Here is a 21,149-nt window from a genome sequence, read left to right as displayed (position 1 = left end):
CTTCAAGGCGATTTTTATGGTGCATGTGTGAACGTGAAGGTAACTATTAATGATGTTTGTGATGATTAGTACTTTTTTTGTACAAGAGCATTCCTTGTATTTGCTTATATTGGGACAAACATACGTTATGGTTGTGCATATGGAAACAAAGGTGTTGGATGATGATGTGGCGGGTGTTGACTTTTGATTTTTGGATCGGTCCACCCGTTTCGAGATTCCTACGCTTGACTCCGAGATGTCGATCCCATCCCTCCACCTTCATTGAATACCCCGTGCCACTTAGTGTTGTGGACAGCCCACCATACCAAAGATGTAGTATTCATTGAATACCCCGTGCCACTTAGTGTTGTGGGCAGCCCACCATACCAAAGATGTAGTACTTGGTCGTGGGGGGTTTATTTGTAAGCTTAAGGGGGTAGCCGATTTTGATAGTTGATTATTAAATAGCTCTACGTCCACTTTGTTCACTCCAAAGGGTCGATGTTCATCTGATCATAGATCGCTTGCACAGCGGTTCTGAAATGGGGTTCCGGCCGCAGCTCTGTTGCTTTGTTCTCTTGCTGGCAGCAACCTTCTTGTACCAAACTCCGCAGGTATGCGTTTTCTTATTTAAAGCTACGACAAAGAGTGGTTTTTCTCTAAAGAGTTTTAAGGATTGTTAAGGTGTATATATACTTAGAAAGTGATGAGAAGCTGCTGTCCTCTTGTTATCAAGAGGAAACCTGTCCAGAAGCCTGCAATGTCATGGAACACTAACAGATTGTGCATTTTTTGCTATGGTCAATTTTGGCTGATTATTAATGCTTCCGCAATTCACCAGAAAATCGCAAAATTTGAATTTATTTTTGATCTTGTCTTAATTTAAGTTTCCTTTTGTTTTGAAGGTGTTTGGAGTTGACAACTTAGCTAATGGAGCTACCTTGAAGAGACCATCAAAGTCTCCAATTCTTTCGTTGTTCAATTTGAAAGGCAGAAGTAAATTTTGGAATGAAAAAGTAATGCATGACGGTAAGAAGACTAATTAAAGCATTGCCCTGCTTGTTTGTGCTAGTTGCAAATATAGTTCCCTTTCTCATCTTATTTTTTGTCATGATTGTTTTGAGGATAGCTGTCATAGGGAGAGTACTTTGTCTCATATTCATACAAATATCCATTTTGCTGTGTCTTGGTATCTGTAATGTTTGGATCAATTGGCACAAATTTGTTATCGTCCACACACCTCTATGGAGTGAACCTGAATAATCTTTTTGACTTCTTGTAGAGTTTGAAGATTTGGAACGTCCAGATGCTGGGTCAACCAAAGCTGCCTTAACAAATTATACTATGGCTGGTACGATTCCGTTACATTAGTGTTTCCAATTCTACCGCTATTTGTTGCCATTTAGGTAACGTGGTAGTTAAATGCTACTTTGTTGAAGTGAACTTATTACCCTTGTTTAATGAAATTGTTGGAGGGTGGACACGGAGTGGCGGAGTTCCACTCCCAGACAGCACTGGCCCCAAACCCTGGAAGGAGAAGCTGGGCCTTACTCTTCATATCGCTATATGCGGAAACTTGAGAAACTGTTTGAATCAAATTCTGGCCATCAGTCATTTTTCTTCTTAAGAATTGGAGGCAGGAACTGCCAGAAGAAGCTTCTTCTTTAATGGAGAGTTCGCCTGTGGCAAAACGTGGAGGGTTTTTCATCTGTAGTCTGTACCTTGTGTGTGCTCAGTTCCAAGGAGGAATGTATGGGGAGTGAGCGATTTTCTATGACTGTGCCAGGTATTTTCCTCGTGTCGTGCCATGTCGAGCGTTGTAGATGCCTGGCTTGTGTGCTGGCTTGGCTCTCCAGAGTGTTCACATTACCACCACTTTATCCTCTAGTGGCCAGGTGGGATGTGGGGGTTGGTATGACTTAAAGCATAAGCGAGGAGGCACTGAGGTTGGGTCTTTTATTCTACTGCAAGCTGAAATTTCAGCACCATAGAAGGAGAGTGTAGGAGAGTATTCAGCTCATAGGTTAGCTTAGATAGCAGATAGAGAAGGGGATTCACAGCTCATAACATAGCATAGTAGTAATGGAAAAAAATAGAGAGAGAGAGAGAGAGAGAGAGAGAGAGAGAGAGAGAGAGAGAGAGAGAGAGAGAGAGAGAGAGAGAGAGAGAGAGAGAGAGAGAGAGATGAAATGATATATTAACGTCTTCAAAAGGCCAAAATGACCTATGAGACCATCATACAAAAAGTAGTACTGAATGTAAAAATGAAAACTGAAATTGAAGTGTGAAACGTGAAATGTGAAATGCGAAAATGTAGAATAGGCCCTCAATGACAATCTGGGTGTTGTGCTAGAATGCCTCTGATCCTCTGCTGGAGTCTCCGTCGATGGAGTGTGCTCCTGTGTCTCGGTCGTGGTCGTCTAGATCTCCCGAGCTCAGTCGCCCTGTCAATGAGGGTGCCTCTGGTATGAATGCGGGTACAACCCTGTGCTGGTGGTTGGTCTCCTGGCTCCCTCGATCCAAAGAAGTCTGTGATCTCTCTGTGATTGTCGTACTCCATGTCTCCTCAGCATATTATCTCTATGTCGGTGTAGCTCAAGTAGATATAAGCCAAGCATAGTCACAAGGGACGCATTCCGGGACGGGGGAACGGGGGACGGGGCTGAAATGGATTTTTAGTGTAAAAAAGAGAGCGGGACGGCCAGTGGGGACGGAAAAGTGGGGACGGGAAGCCCGAAAAAGGGCGTCCCCTGTTACTATGAAGCCAAGGCATCTCTGATCCTGATACCTCATGACTGTATCTAGGGGTCCAAAACCCTCCCTGAATAAGCAATGGAAGCGCCCTTGTATCTCATAATACACAGTACAGTGGCATATGTAGTGTAGCTTTGTCTCTGGCTCTCTACCGCATAGTTGGCATATCCTAGACTCCGGTGGTATCCTTTTGAATCTACCCGTCTCAATCTCCAGCTGGTGTGAGGATGTGCGAATCTGATCAATAGCTGAGTGTCCATGTAGCTCAAACGAGTCACAAACCCATCTCCCGAAAGTTGGAGAAGATGCTCTTTGTAGAAAGCCATCTTCGTGCCCAACTCCTACATCGGCTCTACCCATGTCCTCCTGGTGTCCAACTGTATAAGATCCTGACGAATGAGTCTAGTGATCTCCGTCCGTGTGACTGTCAGGGAGGGTGCATCCAGGGAATACTGAAAAGGAGGCAATCTATCCATGCTGAGACCATGCCTCTGAAACCATGAGGTCATCTGCGCATACCAACATGATGCGTCTCCCTGCATCGCTAACTGTCTAGAGGACTCGAGAGCCAATCTAGTGTATCTGCCTCTATGTGTATCCCGTAGACTATGCATAAAGGACACTGATCTGGTAAGAGCCTCAATCTCTATAGGGGGGGCGGCTACCACCACTCGAATAATCGCATGTGGTACGGAGGCCTTGGCTCTAATCATCCGGGATATCATAAATACCAAGGGTCTCTCCATGTTCCTCCAACTGTCATGATTCACAGATGGTCCCCAAACCTGGACCCCATAAAGCATAGCTGAAGCAACCAAAGTATCAAAGAGCCATAGCTTTGTTCGTGGTTCTTGAAACTGAACGTGCGAACACATCCTCTCTAGCCCTCCTGATGCCGCATAGGCTCTGGACAGTCTAGCCTCTGCTGCTCTCCTCAGAGTAAACCTCGGTCTCGTGAATACCACCCCTAGATATGTATATTCATATGTGTACTCCACAGAGTCCTGACCATATACGAGTGTAGGTCCCGATCTCTTGACCCACTGTGGTGTGGTGTTAAACACCATAACCTTGGTTTTACCAAGGTTCACAGACAATCCACTATCCTCTGCAAAGTTGTGCAATGCATCCAACTGTCTGTGCATGCCCTCTGGCGACTCTGATATCGACACAATATCATCAGCATATAACAATAAAGGGATCCATGTCCCTGCTAGCTGAGCGCCTCTGTCACCCTCTCTGTCAATGTAGTCAGAGACCTCATCTACATACATACCAAAAAGTGTAGGGGACAAAGGACACCCCTGTTTCACTCCAATAGTGGAATGAACAATGTCAGAAATCCCCTCAAGAGTGTGTACCTGGCCAGTCACTGAGCCGTATAAAGCCATGATCCCCCATATGATCTCTGTGGGTACTCTTAACTTTAGTAGCGTGTGCATCAATCTGGCCCTCGGCACTGTGTCAAATGCTTTGCGGAAGTCCACAAAGCAACAATACATCCGTCTCCCATGTGCTCGACCCTCCTCAATAATGGCTCCGAGTGTAAGAATATGGTCCAAAGTGGAGAAACCCCTCCTGAATCCAGCCTGTCTTGCTGCTCGTATGCCCTCATTTTCTGCCCATTTACTCAGTTGCTGTTCAAGAATGGATGCATACAATCGTGCCAATGTGTGCCCTATCATAATAGTACGGTAGTTCCCTGGCACCGTGGGGTTCCCTGCCTTGAAGAGAGGTACAATAGTAGATAATCTCCAGGACTCGGGTAGTCCCTCACACATGACACGGTTAAACAACCGCGCGAGAACCTCTGACAGTAAATCTCTAGCATGTATCAAGTGCTCTGCCACCGAACCATCATGATCATATGCTCTCCTAGTCCTCATCCTGTCAATGGCGTTCTTCACCATCTTAGTGGTAAAAAGGGTACTAGTGGCTGGACATGGCTCTAGAGGGTCTGGTAATGGTGGTTGCCCAGGTACTGTATATAATGATGCTGCATACGGACCCAAATCTCGGGAGAAGTAATCACTGGAGGAGGTGAGTGCTCATGGAAGAGACGCCAGGCGTCACCTGAATCTCGACTCAAAAATAGCTGATACAAATCACGTTCCATCTGGGCTAAAAAGGCCCGCTTCTTCCGTCGCACTAAACGCCGAAGGGCAATCCGAGACTGTCTATATGTAATTACTCCAACTATAAGCTCGCTCTGAATCTGAACTCTCATCTCTCTGCACTCCTCATCATACCAACTATTCTGAGGCATGTTCCCAGAACGTCTTCTCTGATCTGGTTGAGTATGTTGGTATGCCTCTGCTGCTGCCCCATGCAAGATCTCCGTCAATAAAGTGGTGATCTCCTCCACTGTATATACAGGCTCGGCTGCCCACATCCGTCTGTAAATCTCCTCCACATAAACTGAGTCTGTCTCTGGTGTAAGAGTATACCGTGTGTGTGCAATCCTCCGTGGTGTCTGAGAGGCACTATACTGGAAAGAGACTGAAAAAGTCAGGAGAGCATGGTCCACTGCTACTCCAACAGGTCTAGGACCCACACTGAGATCCTGAATATTAGAGATGAAGCTCGGTGAAGTCATGACATAGTCCAATGTACTGGCCCCATGTCTGTGTGGAAAGCATGTGAATCCCCCATACAAAGGAAAAATCTCTAGACCATTAAGTATGGCCAAACCATGCGTAGTCGTCATCTCCATGAGATATCTCCCATACTCTGTGTGCTCTCTATCCTGTAAGTGTTTGTCAAGCCCCATCTCCGATATATCCATCTCTCTAAGCATCTCCTCCGAGGTATCATAAAATACCGTTTGGGAGTTGGCCGTCCTGGCATTAAAGTCTCCCAAAAGAATGATATCTCCATCTCTAGAGAACTCCCATATGTCATCATGAAGTATAGAGAAGGGGGATTGCCCTCTAGGTGAGGTATAGACTGATGTGCTAGGGGGAAAGTAACATATAGCAATGTATAAGAATCTACCTGTCTCAGCTCTCAATCTCACCCACATGTATCTCGCCTGGTCATCTCTCCAGACAATCTGTAATAGCGGCTACAACTCCTCCTTGAATAAGACTGCTACCCCTTCTGAACCTCGACTCCCATGCTGGGATCTAGCGTCTGGCCGACAAACTGTCTCCCATAAGTAACCAGCCACACTTGGCATCAACTGTCCAGATTTCTGATGTGTCTGAGTAAAATACAATGTCTCTATTGTGAAGCTATTCTCAAAGGCACCCACATCCAGCCTATATGATCCATTACAATTCCATGCCGCCATCTGGAGTGTGGTACCATATGTCTCGCACCAAGACTTTTGTAAGTCTTTTGGTTTCAAGTGCTAGCCTAAATTACCTTTTTTATATACCGTTTGGAAGTTCCACAAGAACCCTATAAAGCCTAGATTTATAGCTGCTTCTTGTAACACCTCTTTGACCGAGGTTTCCAAATGGCTTAGTTATTGTTTCAAAGCCATTTTACCTAGCGTAAATGAATTGTGGAAAAATATGCTAAAGGAAGTAGATGTACCTACCGATTCAAGTTGGATTTTAAATGATTCAGTAGGTGTGATTCCTGTTGTAAAGTTTTTGAACTCTTCAAGAAGTCTTAAGGAGAAATCTTCTCCTTTATGTCTCCAAACTTTTGACTTTACAACGCTATACACGAAGCTAAATTTGGAGGACCTTAAATTTAGAGTCAAGTCTCTTATTTCAAAAGTTTTCGCGTACAAGCTTGAGAAGGATAGGTACAAGGCATTGCTAGTAGAAAAGTCAACCTTGAACTTTGACTTCTTATGGTTGAAAAATAAGAATGCAGATGTAGACAAAGGCAGAAAGAGATTCACCATGATTGTAGATGACATTGACATCATATCTTGGTTAGATTTTCTTTTGGACAATTTATATATAACCATCTGTGACTCTCTTTTCAAGCAAACAATTGGTATCCCTATGGGCACCAATTGTGCTGTTTTTCTTGCTAATTTCTATCTTTTTACTTATGAGTTTGATTTTATGGAGCGTCTTGTCCTTGCTAACACTTGCCCAATATTTTTGCACAAGTTATGCAATGTAAGACGCTTTGTAGATAATCTTTTTGTCCCTGACGTTCCTTCTTTTCAAGATTTTATGTACTTGAATTTGAGTTCTGTAGGTGGAGGAATTTATCCCAAGGAGTTTTGTGAACTTAACTGTACCACAAATAGTGATTGTTGTGCTTTTTTAGACCTTAAGATTTTTCAGACTCCCTTGGGATTAGAGGTAGATATCTATGATAAGCGCCTTGAACCAGAATATGCCAATCTAAAAATCATTCGTATGTCTCACATTTCTTCGAACATTTCTCTTTTAGCTAAGTACGGTGTCATTTGCTCTCAACTATTTAGATTTTCTCGTCTTTGTTCTAGTAAATCTACTTTTGTTGTTCAACCTTGCCATCTTATTTCTTTAATAGTTGAAAAAGGATACTCATTCAAAAGAATCATGAAAAACGTTCGTTCATTTTTGCATCGTAGTAAGTTTATTTTTAATGTTTCTTCCTTTGGAATGTTCAAGATAATCAGTAGTAAATTCAATAGAAGTGGGGAGCTAAAAAGCCCACTTATTGTTTGACTTAATAACACCTTATGTTGTTGTTTTGATCTTTAGCGCTTCTAGTATTTTTACTATAGCTTGACAAATGCTAGCCTTTATCATGGCTGAGTATGCCCATCACCTCCGGAGGGTGATAGAAACTCAGCTCGTTGGTTTTGAAGAGTATGTTCAAAGCATGAATGACCTCTATATAAACCTGCACCTACTCTTGGGCACTGACGACGTGAGTAGGGATGTTATAGCTGTTGTCCAAGCTATGCATGATAAAGGTGATAATCTTATTCTTCCTGTTTGGACAAGCAGCGAAGTTGAGATCACATATTGTCAAGTTTGGTTTTTTGCTCTTCGTAGGTTTGTAGTAGTATTCATTTTTCGTTTTCGTATTTAGCTTACCTGAGGACTTAAGAATGTGTTCCGTTAGAAGTTGTTGTGTGAAGTTTGATTTCTAGGATTAAGTTTTTAAGTTGTCTTATCCTTTTTTTGCTTAAAGTTGAGTACTTGTTTTAAGCCAAGTAAGTTGCGTCATCTTATTTTACACATGTCTTTTCTAAAAACTTTTTTAAGTTAATAATGTTTTGTTTTATCTAGTTTTGTTTCGTAGCAAACAAAGTGTTAGTTTGTTTGTTTGTTTGTTTTTGTTTTTCTTTTCTTTTCTTGTGTCCCTTGCTTTTATAGTTTTATGAGTGCTTTATTCCCTCTTATAGTTCGTGAGTATATATGAAGGTATATACTTTTGTCTGAACTTATGAAGGTATATACTTTCCCTCCTCTATAAAAGGCAATTTTTCCCTTCTCCCTTGTTGCCTTGATCTCTGGCATCAACTCTTGCATATGTGCTATTTGTGCTAAAGTAAGGTCATCCCCCATAAATATTCCAGTTTTCTTAAGTGCTGGTCTCTTCTTCAGGAATTCCTTCCTTGTTTCCAAAGTCGGGAAACGCAAAATAAGTGCTCTCTCTTTGACGTTTCCCTTATCATCCACTCCCTTCTCTTTCCTACTCTCCAAGCACCTGTGTGCATAGGTTCCGGGATGCCCATGCGCTGCAAGAGTTCCTTCACTTCGTCTTCTACATTTTCGGTGTCTTTGATACTAGTAATATGCACATGGAGGGCTCTAGTCCTCCTCTTCTGTTCCTCCTCAATGGTCATATTGATGATTGTAGAAGTCTGTGCGGCTTCTAGCATCCGGGCCTTCCCTTTCTTTGCACCTTCAATCCATTTTTCTACTTCGTCAACTTTCTCCTGTGTTTTAAAAAGGCGCTCTGCCCATGAGGAAGCCTCTTTCAAGTTTTGTTCTTCCCCTTCGTGCAGAGTTTTCACCTGCTCCTTAATTTCTTCGAGCTCCTTTAGCATCGAGGGCTGATTTCCCCCCTCCAGTTTGGGCATAGATTTGCAAGCTGCAAGTTCCCCTTTAAGTTCTTCGATCACTGCATCTTTATCCTTCATGCACTTTTCCATAGTGGTTTTCCAAGATTCAAAGCTTGCAATTGCCACATCCAACTTTTTTTGCATAATACATTCCATTACATTCACTTTTACCCGCATTAGAGCTTGCATCTCCCTTTTCACAGATAGATACATCTCATCATGCTTATCAAGCATCGCTTTATCCAATTCTTTCCTCATATCTGCATACATAGAGTTCTTATAATTATCTGCGTTTGCGTACATCTCTTTCCTGATGTCATCTCTCATAAAGCTGAGCTCCGATTTAATCATCACTTGAACCCTCTCCATCATTAAATCATCTTGGACTCTGACCGTTTTACCTGCCCGTAGAGAGCTTGGCGAGAGTATACTATCTTTGTTCCTCCGCTTGAATGTCGCTTTCATTTTTTGTGGGGTGGTGAAACCACTTGCATCACCATCCTCGACTGGTTGGTCCATCCGAGAGAGAGGAACAGAGGGAGCACTGAGTCAAGCCCTCACCAACTGCCACTAGTGTTGATATGACAGAGCAATGTAAGTTGCTGCACCTCGCCCTCGCCAGACGACCTGCTCGCCCTCGCCCTCGCCCTCGCCCTCGCCCTCGCCCTCGCCCTCGCCCTCGCTAGACGACCTGCTCACCCTCGTCTTCGTCTAGGCCGTTCGCCCGTGTCTAGGCTGCTCGCCTTCGTCTCAGGCTGCTCGTCCTCGTCTAGGCTGTTCGCCCTCGCCCTCATCTAGGCTGCTCGCCTTTGTCCTTGTCTCAGGCTGCTCGCCCTCGTCTCAGGTTCGTCTTCGTCTCAGGAGAGGTCGTCCTCGTCTCAAGCTGCTCGCCCTCGCCTCAGGCTCGCCTTCGTCTCAGGAGTGGTCGCCCTCGTTTCAGGCTGCTCGCCTTCGCCTCGGGCTCGCCTTCGTCTCAAGAGAGGTCGCCCTCGTCTCAGGCTTCTCGCCCTCGACCTCGCCTCAGCCTGCTCGACCTCGCCTCAGACTCCTTGCCCTCGCCTTAGCCTGCTCGCCCTCGCCTCGCCAGAGAGAGAGAGAGAGAGAGAGAGAGAGAGAGAGAGAGAGAGAGAGATGAAATGTAATATTAATGTCTATGAGATTAATATTAATGCCAAAGTGATCTATGAGACCAGAAAGTTACAATGTGGTGGATCTGATACAAAGAGAGTAATACTATGGAATCCTAAGCTGCTCGATGTGAACTAAGCAAAGTAAGCAGCTGGCTGGGATAGCTAAATAGCTAAATCACAGCAGATCCAACATCGGTCGCTGGCTGATCTCATCAATCTCCTCCATGGTCAGTAGTCTGACCGGGCGTTGTGCATGCCTGGCCAAAGTGATCCGAAGCCTCTGATGCAGCCTCTGTCGACGTTGTGTGGAAAACCCATCTCCTCTATTTGCGTTTTTCAATCAGATCTGGCATTTCTATCAGGCTGCAGCGTTTTTTGCATCAGAGGAGGGGAGAGCGCTATGCCCATTCCGATCTTGCCTTCCACACCGGCTTGGCATCCGGTGCTTTGCCGGCATGTATCCTCTCCATTTCCGTCGGATTTTAGCCATTAACTCTTAGTGACTGCTGCAATACACGGTATCTTCGACATCGGCTTGATCATCTATGGGCGTACAATTCTTGGGAGATCCATTCATTCCAGCCTTTCTTCGACGGTTGCGCACTCCAGAGGGGGTGGTGACTTGTGGTTTGCTATGGACACACCTATGCACTCATCAGAGTAGTTCACACGAGATATGGCCATGCTCATGGCAGATGGGATTCCGACATTCCCAGAGAAGACACCACCATCTTGGGTGGACAGACACTTACCACTTGACCTCGACACGTCAGAACACTTGCTTACATAGGAGCATCTACATGGACTTAGGGAGAGGATCTTGGATCTTTTCTTGAATAGGTTCATTGCTTGGATCTACTACAGACTGGAGTGGGACTTCAGTGCTTTGGACTCTCTTGGAGAGTTTACCCGCGAGATGCGGGGGATCAGGCATCCCGCGACTACATCCGGAGTCACCGGGAGCTTGGCTTGGATAGTAGTGCAATTGATCTTCCACACTCCTGATCATTTGGATTGCTATCTTTAGAGTTGCTTACACTCACCCTCGGTAACCTTACAACAAACTTATCCCCCGACCTGGGCAGTAGGCCACTCCCAGCTCATTCACATTGATGTTACACCAAGTTGCGGTTTGGTGGCGTTGGTGTGGATTCTGTTTTGGTTTACACTAGAGGATGAGATACAGGCAAGATGATGCAGACAGATTGGTCTAGCCTTTCATCTTCTCAAAGGTTCTTCACAGCGTAGATTGCTCAGTCTAGCTTCCCTTCTTCATACAGGATGATTACGGTGCAGACAACTTGGTCTGATCACATCTCTTCTCAGAGGCCCTTCACAGTGCAGACTGTTGAGTCTGGCTTTCCCCTCATCTTGGATTACCCTACCTATTGACGGGACACCATCCGGTGGTGGTCTATGTAGTCTCCCGATGACTATTGTAGCTTACGGTAGCTTGTACAGTGCAGAATGTTTAGTCTAGCTTTCCTTATTTCGGAGGAGTCTACGGTGCAGATTGCTACATCTGGCCTGCCTAGAGTTTTACACAGCTTAGCCACCTGGCCACACTAGGTTGCAGGTTCATGCATTGACAGGCTTCCGGTCATTCTCATGACGGTTCCTGGGCTTGCCCATTTTCTCTAGACAGTTTGACTACAGATGCCACAGATCCTATTGGGCAGGACACTTGCAGGCCTATTGGCACTTCTTTCACGACAAGGAGTTGTTTTCACACTCAGTTCGGGACCTTCACACAGTATTTTCACCATGTATTGATAGAGTACAACAGTTTGCTACACTGCTCGTGACGACACTTTACCATCGAGATCTCTTGGAGGTTTGGAAACCCAGATTGCTGCTACACTCATAGAGTATCCTTCAGTGGACATTGCAGCAAACATCTTCATCATTTGCCTCACATCTTCGGCTTCACATGATTTGTTCAGCATCCGGTGCTGAGAGGGGGTGTTAGATTTACACCACTCTGCTGCTTTACACAGGTCTAGGACACTTCCTTGTACGGCTAGTGTCTCCGAGCTACCCACCCATAGTCTAGGTTGTACCTTGTCCGGCCGCCTTAGTTTGGGACCGATCGCCCACTTGAGTTGGGCGACCACCTTGGGCACTCCTATATATGGGGCCAGGGGGTAACCCATTTCATACATATCATCTGATCATTGTACGGGTCTTTTGCTCTGGTAGTCATGGGGGGCTTGATCGCCCCTTTCCCACACAGGTGTTGTGTTCTCTCTCTCTCTCTCTCTCTCTCTCTCTCTCTTCCGCACACGTGCACTCTCATAGGGATGTTTAGAATACTTGAGCATCTGCAGAGCACAGGCATCAACTTGCTGTTGACGTTGCATCTCCATTCGTTCATACTCCGTGGGTCGGGGTGGCCCGTACTCTTCTTTTGAATCTCCAGAAGGTGGCTGTCGTCTGTTTGAATCTTTTGTGTTTTCTCCCGACCCGGAGTTGTCAAGTGGGTTGTGTTGATCCTTGCGGGATTTGTTGATTGAATCCATGTGTGTCGCATAGAAGGGATTCTCCTTGGAAGGAAAATCAATTGAGCTTTGATATCATTGTAACAAACTTGGACACCCCAAGTCGGAAAATCTGGCACGACACACGAGGTGCGTCGCTCCCCCTTTGCCTCGGCTCTAATACCAATTGAAAGGGACCGTAAGTGCGGAAGCGTGCACCGTACGTGTGTGCTGGTGGTGATGGCTCACAGAGATGGGAGGAGCCAACCTCACAATGAGAGGAGCCCCTGATTCATATATATCTACAACGAATAAGGTATGAGATAAGTGGGCGGCCGGACACTGTGCCTGGCCTTGGAGTGAGGCACACCACCTTTACCCCAACAATCGCTTTACCGGCTTATGGTCGGAACTTGTTCACACTTTGCGCAGCTAGTGGGATACCTTAGCAGGCACCTTACCAGGGCAGCAAATGGTGTAGATGCTCGTGCCTCAGATGTTGGTCTCATACCCAGTGTTCGTCACTTTGGTATTGAGGTCAATTTCTCTTGGAAGAAAAAGCATGGTGATTATAACGGCTTTTGTGAGATATCCTAGTTTTTGTATCTCTCATGTTTTAAGGAGGTTGATTGAATTTAGGAGAGACTCGATAGCAATGAAATTGAGGACAAGCAGCTAGGATTCAAATATTTAAGCTAACAAAGGTTCTGGAGCTGAAATGGATCTTGGCCGTCTGGTTGAGGTTAGGACGATGGTGAATCAGCAAGAAATGTTACTGGCTGATAACATCCTTAACCTCCAAGATCGTCGTGGCTTACTCCTTAGATAGTAAACGAACAAGGTTTGTTATGCATCAAGTTGTATTCAATTTTCCGTTTTGTATGTTTGTGCTAAGAATGAGGGTCAAGATCGCCGACATGCTTGCTGTGTATAATGTGGTTTCTTGTAAGAATTATTCATGGGCAAGGATGTGGTCATTAATGAGACTACTATGACGTATGCAGAGGAGAAGTCGTTTTTAAGATAAATGTTGACATGATTTTGGATCGTTATTATTGTTTGAGAAGATATTACCGTAGTCTGTTAGCAAATTCGACCTGTTTCTTGCCTAGGATTTGAGTGGGTTCAGTAGTTATATTGTGTACTTGTTTGCAATTATAATAAGAGGCAGTGTTAAATTTTGTCTTCTTTGTTCTCATTTGTCTGCGAATAATTTCACCTTTTCCTCTCCAGTTGAAGTTTGATATGCACTTTGATCTGTAGCACTTGTCTTAAGCAGGTCAGACAGACCCTTGTACACGTTTGTCTTTGTTTCTATATTGCCTACATTTTAGCAAGGATTGAATCATCTTGTTTAGTTGCAACCATCATACAGTTTCGTTTTGTTTTATGAACTTAAAATTTCATCCAGAAGTTTTAGGCCTTTTTTTCTCCTTTTGCAGCTTCCCTGGCGGACTATCTGAAGTTGGCACCTGTAGAGTCAATTTATCTTCCACTGCCTATCAATTTTATCTTTATTGGGTTCGATGGCAAAGGAAACCAAGGTATGTTTCTATTTTGCGACCATTTGATTGCCATGAATGATTTTGCATAATTATCATTGTGAAAAGAAAAGACCGTCCTTTCCCCTCTCTCTTTTATGGTTTTCAGGCAGTATTCTTACATCACCATATCTATATTTTTGGGTCTCATAGGCCAGTGTTTCCTTTTGAAGACCTCTCTCTCACATATGATATCTGGAGGTTGCAGACATTGTTGTGTCATAGGCCAGTTTTCTTGGGCCTAATACAAGAATGTATTGTCTTCCTCTCCTGCTTCTCACGTAGGGTTGCCGGCTGTTTGCCTGGGCTGTTGCTGTTTTTGCTGTCTTGTGGGGCTACTGCCCTTTGTTGCCTTCACCCTACCTTATTGCAGACTTTAATATATAGTCTCTCAATCATCAGAGCATCGACTCTATCCGGCTAACAAGAGGTATTTCTTTGTAAACAAGCTTTACTATTTGGGACACATCATATCAAGGGATGCTAGGGCCCATCAACGCCTATTAAACCGACATCACGATGGTTTGTTCATTGACTATGGCACGAATTGTGGGACTGATGCATGGCGTCGTACGACGCGCTTACGTGGCGGTACGGATTCGTGATGTTGTGGCAGGCTGCTGGACATTGGGTGCTTTTTGGTGCAGCTATGAAGGCGTCGACCTTCATAGGCTTTTTTTTTTGCTTTTTTCGAGAAAAGGATCCTTCTATTGGTTAATGAAACTGCCCATAGGGCTACAACCACCTCTACTAGAGAGGGCTACAACAATCATAAGGGGAGACTCCCAATGAAAAAACAGCATATGTACAATGAGGCTAAATCAGGAGATGGGAGGAGGGAAAAGCCACACAGGTGGACGGTAGTGCCATCTGAGCACACCCTGGACCATGGTGAAGAAAGGCCCCAGGACGCCAGTGTGGAAGGAACGCCTCTCTACGCTCCCGCATGCGGTCGGAGCTGCCCTGGAGTCTCTTGAACCGTCCTTTGAGAGTATGGATCAGCTCTAGCCAAAAATCTCGAACAATCTCTGCTGGTGGCACAAGGCGAGTCTCAAAGATGCGGAAGCAACGGGCCCGTCCGATGAACCAGTGTGTCAGGCCACAGACGAGCTCCCAACACTCCTCTCTCTCACTGCACCACTCTTGTGGAGTAAACTCTTTAGCAGGCTGAAGTGTAGGTGGACCCCCCTGTATGACTATCATCCTGCTGGTGAGGATAGCTCAAACTGTAATGCAGGGCCCGTGAGAGTGGACCAAGCAGCTACCCCCCAAGGGTACTGTCGTGCTGTGGAAAGAGTTGGCATCAGCCGAAGGCCCGAAGGACCTGAAGCCAAACCTATTGTGCCATAGAGCAGTCCCAAAGATAGTAACGCTGGCTCTCCAAAGGATGGTCACAAGCTGCACATGCTATCGAGAGGCCACTATGTACAAGCTAGCTTCTCATTGCTGTAGCTTATGTGCAACCAGCCACTGGAACAACGTGACTTGCTGCGGCTTTCTGGCGTCCCACAACCTCGCCCAAAAAGCTGTCAAGAACTCAGGTGTGAGACCCTCCTCCTGCCAATGAGGTGCTGCAGTAGAACGAGCCTCTCTCCGTACTGCCAGTATGTGACGTCCCAGTCGAACAGTGTATTGAAAGAAAGGGACACCTGGATGGTCGGTTGAGGAGAAAGGGTCTCTCTAAAATTACTCTCCACGATCCCATTGCACTTGTGCCATAGCCTCTAGTGGCCTGTCTCAAGAGCTGCCGGGTCAGGATCTATGACACAAGTCCTCCCACAGATGCCCGCAACTCGGATCCTCTGAAAACAACACTCTGCCACCAGTGGGGCCTCTACTGAGACTGTGCAATTGACCCTCGCTCTATTACTCGAAAAACATGGAGGGTACAGTCTCTGAGCAAGCCCGCACTGCGATGAGGACCTCCAGTCATGTGAAGGCCCCCATCCATCTGGGCGTTGCTGACTCGAGGGGTGTAAGCCACTCAGTTGGTACTGCCTCTATGATGTCCTTACACATGCTCTGCATCCCTCTCATGCCCTGGTAGCTGGATGCTCTGAAGCTCCTCTGACAAACCTGAGAACTGTAGCCAGTCACCTAAAGTGTGTGTTGGACCCTCTGCCATGGAACCTGAAGAAACATGAGGCCTACTACTGACCATGGGGTTCCAAACAAGGGGCTTTCGGAGGTGCTCCTCCGGGCAAGTAGGCTGGTGCTGCTCTAGGCCTCTCTGCAGCTGCTCCGAGGAGCGAAGCAGGCTCACAGCAAAACGGTCCTCTAGTCTCTTGCTCAGGCCACTCTGCGCATCTCTGTGAAAATCCATTTGGTGGAAGGTCTCCAAGGGCCTTCAGCCTGAGGCACTCTAGCTCTAAGCCATTGAAGCAAAAACTCCTTTCAGGGCTCCTCCCCTGGAAGCAATCCTCTGACAACAAAGTTTCCAAGAAGGGCTTTGCTCTACTGTGCTGGGTCTATGATCCCCAACCCCCCCTGAGAACATGGAAGAGTGATGACCTGCTAGGCCACTTTGGCCCGGGCTATCTGGGTATTGTGCCTTGACCAAAGGAAATTCTTGATCAGCCTCTCTACCTGGTTGATGTAGGAGCTCAAAAAGATCCAACAAGATGTAATGTACTACATAGTAGCCAAGAACACCTGGTTGGCCACTACAACTCTGCCTGCCAAAGAAAGTCGTGCCGAGTTCCAATGTAACAGCTTCCTCCTGATGGATAGGAGGAGAGGAAGCAATCTGTTGCTCAGGAGACAAGTCCAAGCCAACTGACAGCCCAAGTACCGAATTGCAGTTCTTGGGGGGGATCCATCTGAAACTCTCACCTGGCAGCGAATCAGGCGTAGGAGCACTGCCAACCGAGAAAGCCTCTGTCTTCCTCCAGTTGATCAGTGCCCCTGATACACAACAAAAGGTCTCAAGTGCTTGCTTACACCTGTGTAGGTTGGCCTCTCGGCCCTCCAAGTACAAAGCTTAGTCGTTCGCAAACTTAGCATCCAGTAGCTTATCGCCCCGAATAGGGAGCGCTAAGCCACGTAAACCAACTTGCTGTGAAACCAAAAATCTGCTCATCGCCTCAGCATAGAACAGAAAGAGGAAGGGGGTAAGATGGCAGGCCTGTCTAACCGAACGTATGAGCATGAAACGATCTCCTCTACCTCCTACTGCCAGAAGCACCTGACTATGTGCACGTCTGTAAAGAGCTGACACACCTCTAATCCAAGCATTTGAGAAGCCCATCCTGCGAAGAGTGCCTCCAAACAGTCTCAATCAACTCTATTATAGGCTCTGTAAAGAGCTGACACACCTCTAATCCAAGCATTTGAGAAGCCCATCCTGCGAAGAGTGCCCTCCAAACAGTCTCAATCAACTCTATTATAGGCTCAGAATCGAGGAGTATCACCATATCCTCACCACGGAGGCGCGCGAGGGCAGATGCCTGCCAAAAAGTACTGCGCTCCTTGACAAAACCTGTCTGGGTCCCATGTATAATGCTCTCTAGCAGTGGCCGAATCCTCAAATTCAGAGCCTTGGCAAGAATTTTGTAGGCTGAGTTAAGGATGGTGATGGGCTGCCACTGTCGAATCCCATCCAAGGAGCCACCCTCCTTGGGAATGAGGTAAATCAAGCCCTCATTCATGCTGTCAGGCATCTCTCCTGTGTGTAAGATGTACACAAAAGCGCTGCAAAGGTTTGAGCCAAGCAAGTCCCTGTACTCTAAGAAAAACTGGGAGTCAAGCCATCCTCACTTGGAGGTTGGACAACTACCACGGGGAAGTGCTCTGAGGGCCACGTCAAGCTCCTCTAGCTGAAGAGGCAGCTCAAGCCTCTGGCGCATCTCCTCAGTCACAAGACAAGGCATGTGCACCATAGTCACATGGGGACGGGGACGGGTCTTAGGAACGTGGCGGGTCTCGAGGACGGGGACGTGGCAAAACAGGGGACGCGCTTCAAAAAACACTAGTTCTTTGCAAATTTAATACTGAGACAACAGCGAACACTAAGAGCAAAACATTGCAAAGAAAAAGTGGATTTTGCACTTATATTACATAATACATATTACATAATACCAAAATATAACAAAGGGCGTGCGGCCTGCGCGACACGGTACACCGTTTGTGTGGTGATCAAGCAATTCGTGGAAGGGGCTTCCTCTAATCAACCATACATTAATACTTACTAATCACTTGCACACAATCATGTGATTGAAATTAACCTCTTACATCAATCACCCTAATCACAACTCCTAATCACACAACTACACAAAAATGCAATTCACATACCTACTTCGCATTAGTGTGGCCATTCCGGTCCATCCTCTCAATGCAACATGTATGCACACACACTAACCACACACCTTGTAGAGAGAGAGAAAGAGAGGGAAGGCATAGCCCTCACACACCATGAAAAACGGTGTGGATAGAAGAGATTAACTAAAAAAGGGATTAGAGATCTAACATCACACTAATACAATCTCACTCCTCATCCTCGCCAAAGGGCAAAACTTAATGATGTACAAGTGAAGAGTGGATCAGTAGAGTCTAGCATAAATGGGAGTCAAAAAGGGAAGGACTCGAGTCAAGAGTCAAGAGTCAAGACTCAAGAGGTCTAGTCTCTAGACTCTACATGTTGGCCCATGGTGCCAACTGAATGTCAACTGGCTCTGCATAGTCCATTTGATCCAAAAAAATCATCCTCAAGTGGTGTTGTCTCAATCTCTCCCTCTGCATCTATCTGTGTCTCTGGGATAGGATCATCCTCTACAAGCGTCCTCTCCGCGAAATCATCACTTTGGTCTGACTTAGAAAGCATCTTCAAATCTGATGAGACATATATGAGATCATTGGCTCTCTGCACATCAAGACGATTCCTCTTCTTTGAGGCTACATGAGCATACACACTCCAAAGTTGCTCCAAGCAACTCGTAGTGCATGCTTGGCTAAGAATGCGAATAGCCAAATCCTGTAAATCGCCCAATCCTCTGCCCCAAACTCCTCTCACCAAAGAGCACGCCCCATCTCAAAGCGAGATGCTTGTGCATCAGGCATGTGACAAATTTCTCCCTTTCCATTCCTGTAGGCATTGATTTGCCTCCGAATCTTGGTCCTTTCCTTTGGGTCGGGCACAAGGTGTGCAAGGATGGTTTGCCAACTATTCATCACCTCTTTGTCCTTCCATTGGTTCCCTTGTTCTTTGTGGATCCACTACATAAGCGACCGCATGAAGAGGAGAATGGTAGGTATTCCACCTCGACACACACAATTCTTGGACCTACGTTATCAAGATTCAAAACAAAGTTACATAGGGAATGTAAGGTGCAGCGGAAGTGAATGTTGAACTTTGCTCAAGATGAGTGCTCCGAACTGTGCTCAAGGCTTCCTTTTACTTATGGAAGGGAGAACCTTCCGTTCTTTAATGAGAGAGTGCAATGGACACAAACAAAGTGAATGGACACTGTGAGTGAAGGTGCTGAGACTGAGAGATAGAGAGAGAAGAGAATACGACACCAGAGACGTTGTAAAACCCTCCTCCAAGGGCCCCACTCTCGATGGCGAGAGTGGTCTACTATTGATTGCACAACCTGGTACAAGATGCTGAATGCAAATCTAATGGGCTATGTCGATGTCGACAGAGTGGATGACGAGGACGATGCTAAGGCTGAAAACTGAGTGCTTGATGAATCTGCGAGAGATCGAAGTCGTCAGGCTGATGTGCTACTATTTTGCTTGCTAAAGTGTCACGTGACACATCCCAGCCCTATGTGTCCGTGGACAAGCTACACCATAGCAGGGTTCCCGTCAGTCAAGTCGGTTTAGATTAGCAGTGATCTGGCACTTTTGTGAGTCTATTCGTAGACCGTGCATGCCCAGTCACTTAGCATAGATGCATATCCTCCGGTTGCACACAGCATGATCATCACTATTCCCTTCAGAATCCATCAGATTCAGTCAGGGGAATTTTCCAGTGCATTTAGCCTATTTTCCCTATTTTTGGTTATTTTCACTTATTATTTTTAAGTGACTTTCCAACAAAAGTAGGTAGGGCAATTTTGCTAAGTTAATATATAAGCAAACCCAAGTTAGCACTTTCTGGCAGAAGAGGCAATAGGAGCTTCCCGCTCAACAGGCAACTTCTCAGCAGTACCCCCCCCTCAGCACCCCTAGCGTTTTCAAGCAGTAGATCAAGCCTCCCACTTCCCTTGGCGTTTCCTTCACAACAACATTGCCTACAAGTGACCATTCCTGGCGTTTTTCCCTTACCACCAAGGGCAGCCATTTCAGCCAATTCACTAACGCCAGCCAACCAGCCTTTCTAGCGTTTTTGTTCAGCTTTGGAGAACCTCTCATTCCAGCGTTTTTCAGCCTGGGATATGGCTGCAAGACCAGCGTTTTCAGCCTACGACAGTGACAGAAAAACGCAGCCAGATTAGGGAAGAAATTCAGCGTTTTTCATCTTCTCCTAAGCCCCGACAAGAGCAGTCATTTTCAGCCATAAATTAGCAGTAAAAACCAGTCATTTTCAGCCCCCAAAGTGGTACAGATTCTCAGCCTTTGCCCTTTGTGGACAGCAGTTAGAAGAGCATCGAATTCGGCCCTAAAGTCTTCGACATAGTCACCATTTGCATCAGTCCATGCATCGTCATTGTACACCTTTGTGCAATCAAAGTTAGACCACTCTCGCCGACGAGAGTGGGGCCTTCGGAGGAGGGTTTTACAACCTCTCGGGTGTCGTGTCTCTTCTCTCTCCTTCTCTCAGTCTCATACACTTGCACGCACAATATCCACTCACTTTGTTCTTGATCATAGCACTCTCCATAAGACGGAAGGCTCTCTCCTTCCCTAAGAACTAAAAGGAACCTTGAGCAATGAAGACCACTAATCTTGAGAAATACAACATTCATTCCGCTACACCTTACATAAAGTGTCCGCTGAAATTGCTGCTTGTTGCTGCCTAAAAACGTTGTGCTTGGCAGAGTTTTCTGCTACAAAAACGCTGAATGCTGTAGCATGTGAAAACGCTGAATGGCCTGGCTGAAAAACGCTGGCAGGTTGGCTGAAAAACGCTAGGGGTTTTGGTTCAAAAAAGGTTGAAGCTACCGTCCCTTTGCTGGCTGAAATCGCCCAAGGCCAGGGCTGGTGTAGTTTGGGAAAAACACTGGGATTGTTGGGGAAAACGCCAAGGCTGAAGGTCTGAAAAATGCTGATGCTTGCTAGAGAGAAAACGCAAGCTTGGTTGGGGAGGTCTTGCTTGAGAAGGGTCTCCAGAGGCCTGCTGCACTTGAGTGCCAGA

At 46.0% G+C, this 21,149-nt stretch overlaps 1 protein-coding gene across 1 annotated transcript in view; it reads left to right on the top strand.

The window, feature by feature from the left end:
* Positions 1-360: 360 nt before the first annotated feature.
* Positions 361-21,149, top strand: part of LOC147455896 (uncharacterized) — a 152,356-nt gene continuing 131,567 nt past the window's right edge. Inside the window, exons 1-4 of the mRNA XM_086514524.1 lie at positions 361-593; positions 885-1,008; positions 1,262-1,330; positions 13,754-13,855. Coding sequence (XP_086370650.1) covers positions 522-593; positions 885-1,008; positions 1,262-1,330; positions 13,754-13,855 — 367 coding nt within the window. The 5' untranslated portion in view covers positions 361-521. The remainder of the gene's footprint in view (positions 594-884; positions 1,009-1,261; positions 1,331-13,753; positions 13,856-21,149) is intronic.

This window comes from Adiantum capillus-veneris, chromosome 6 (genome assembly GCF_014529385.1).
Source record: "Adiantum capillus-veneris isolate H3 chromosome 6, ASM1452938v2, whole genome shotgun sequence".
Lineage (NCBI taxonomy): Eukaryota > Viridiplantae > Streptophyta > Polypodiopsida > Polypodiales > Pteridaceae > Adiantum > Adiantum capillus-veneris.
This window is presented reverse-complemented; position numbering and strand designations above follow the sequence as displayed.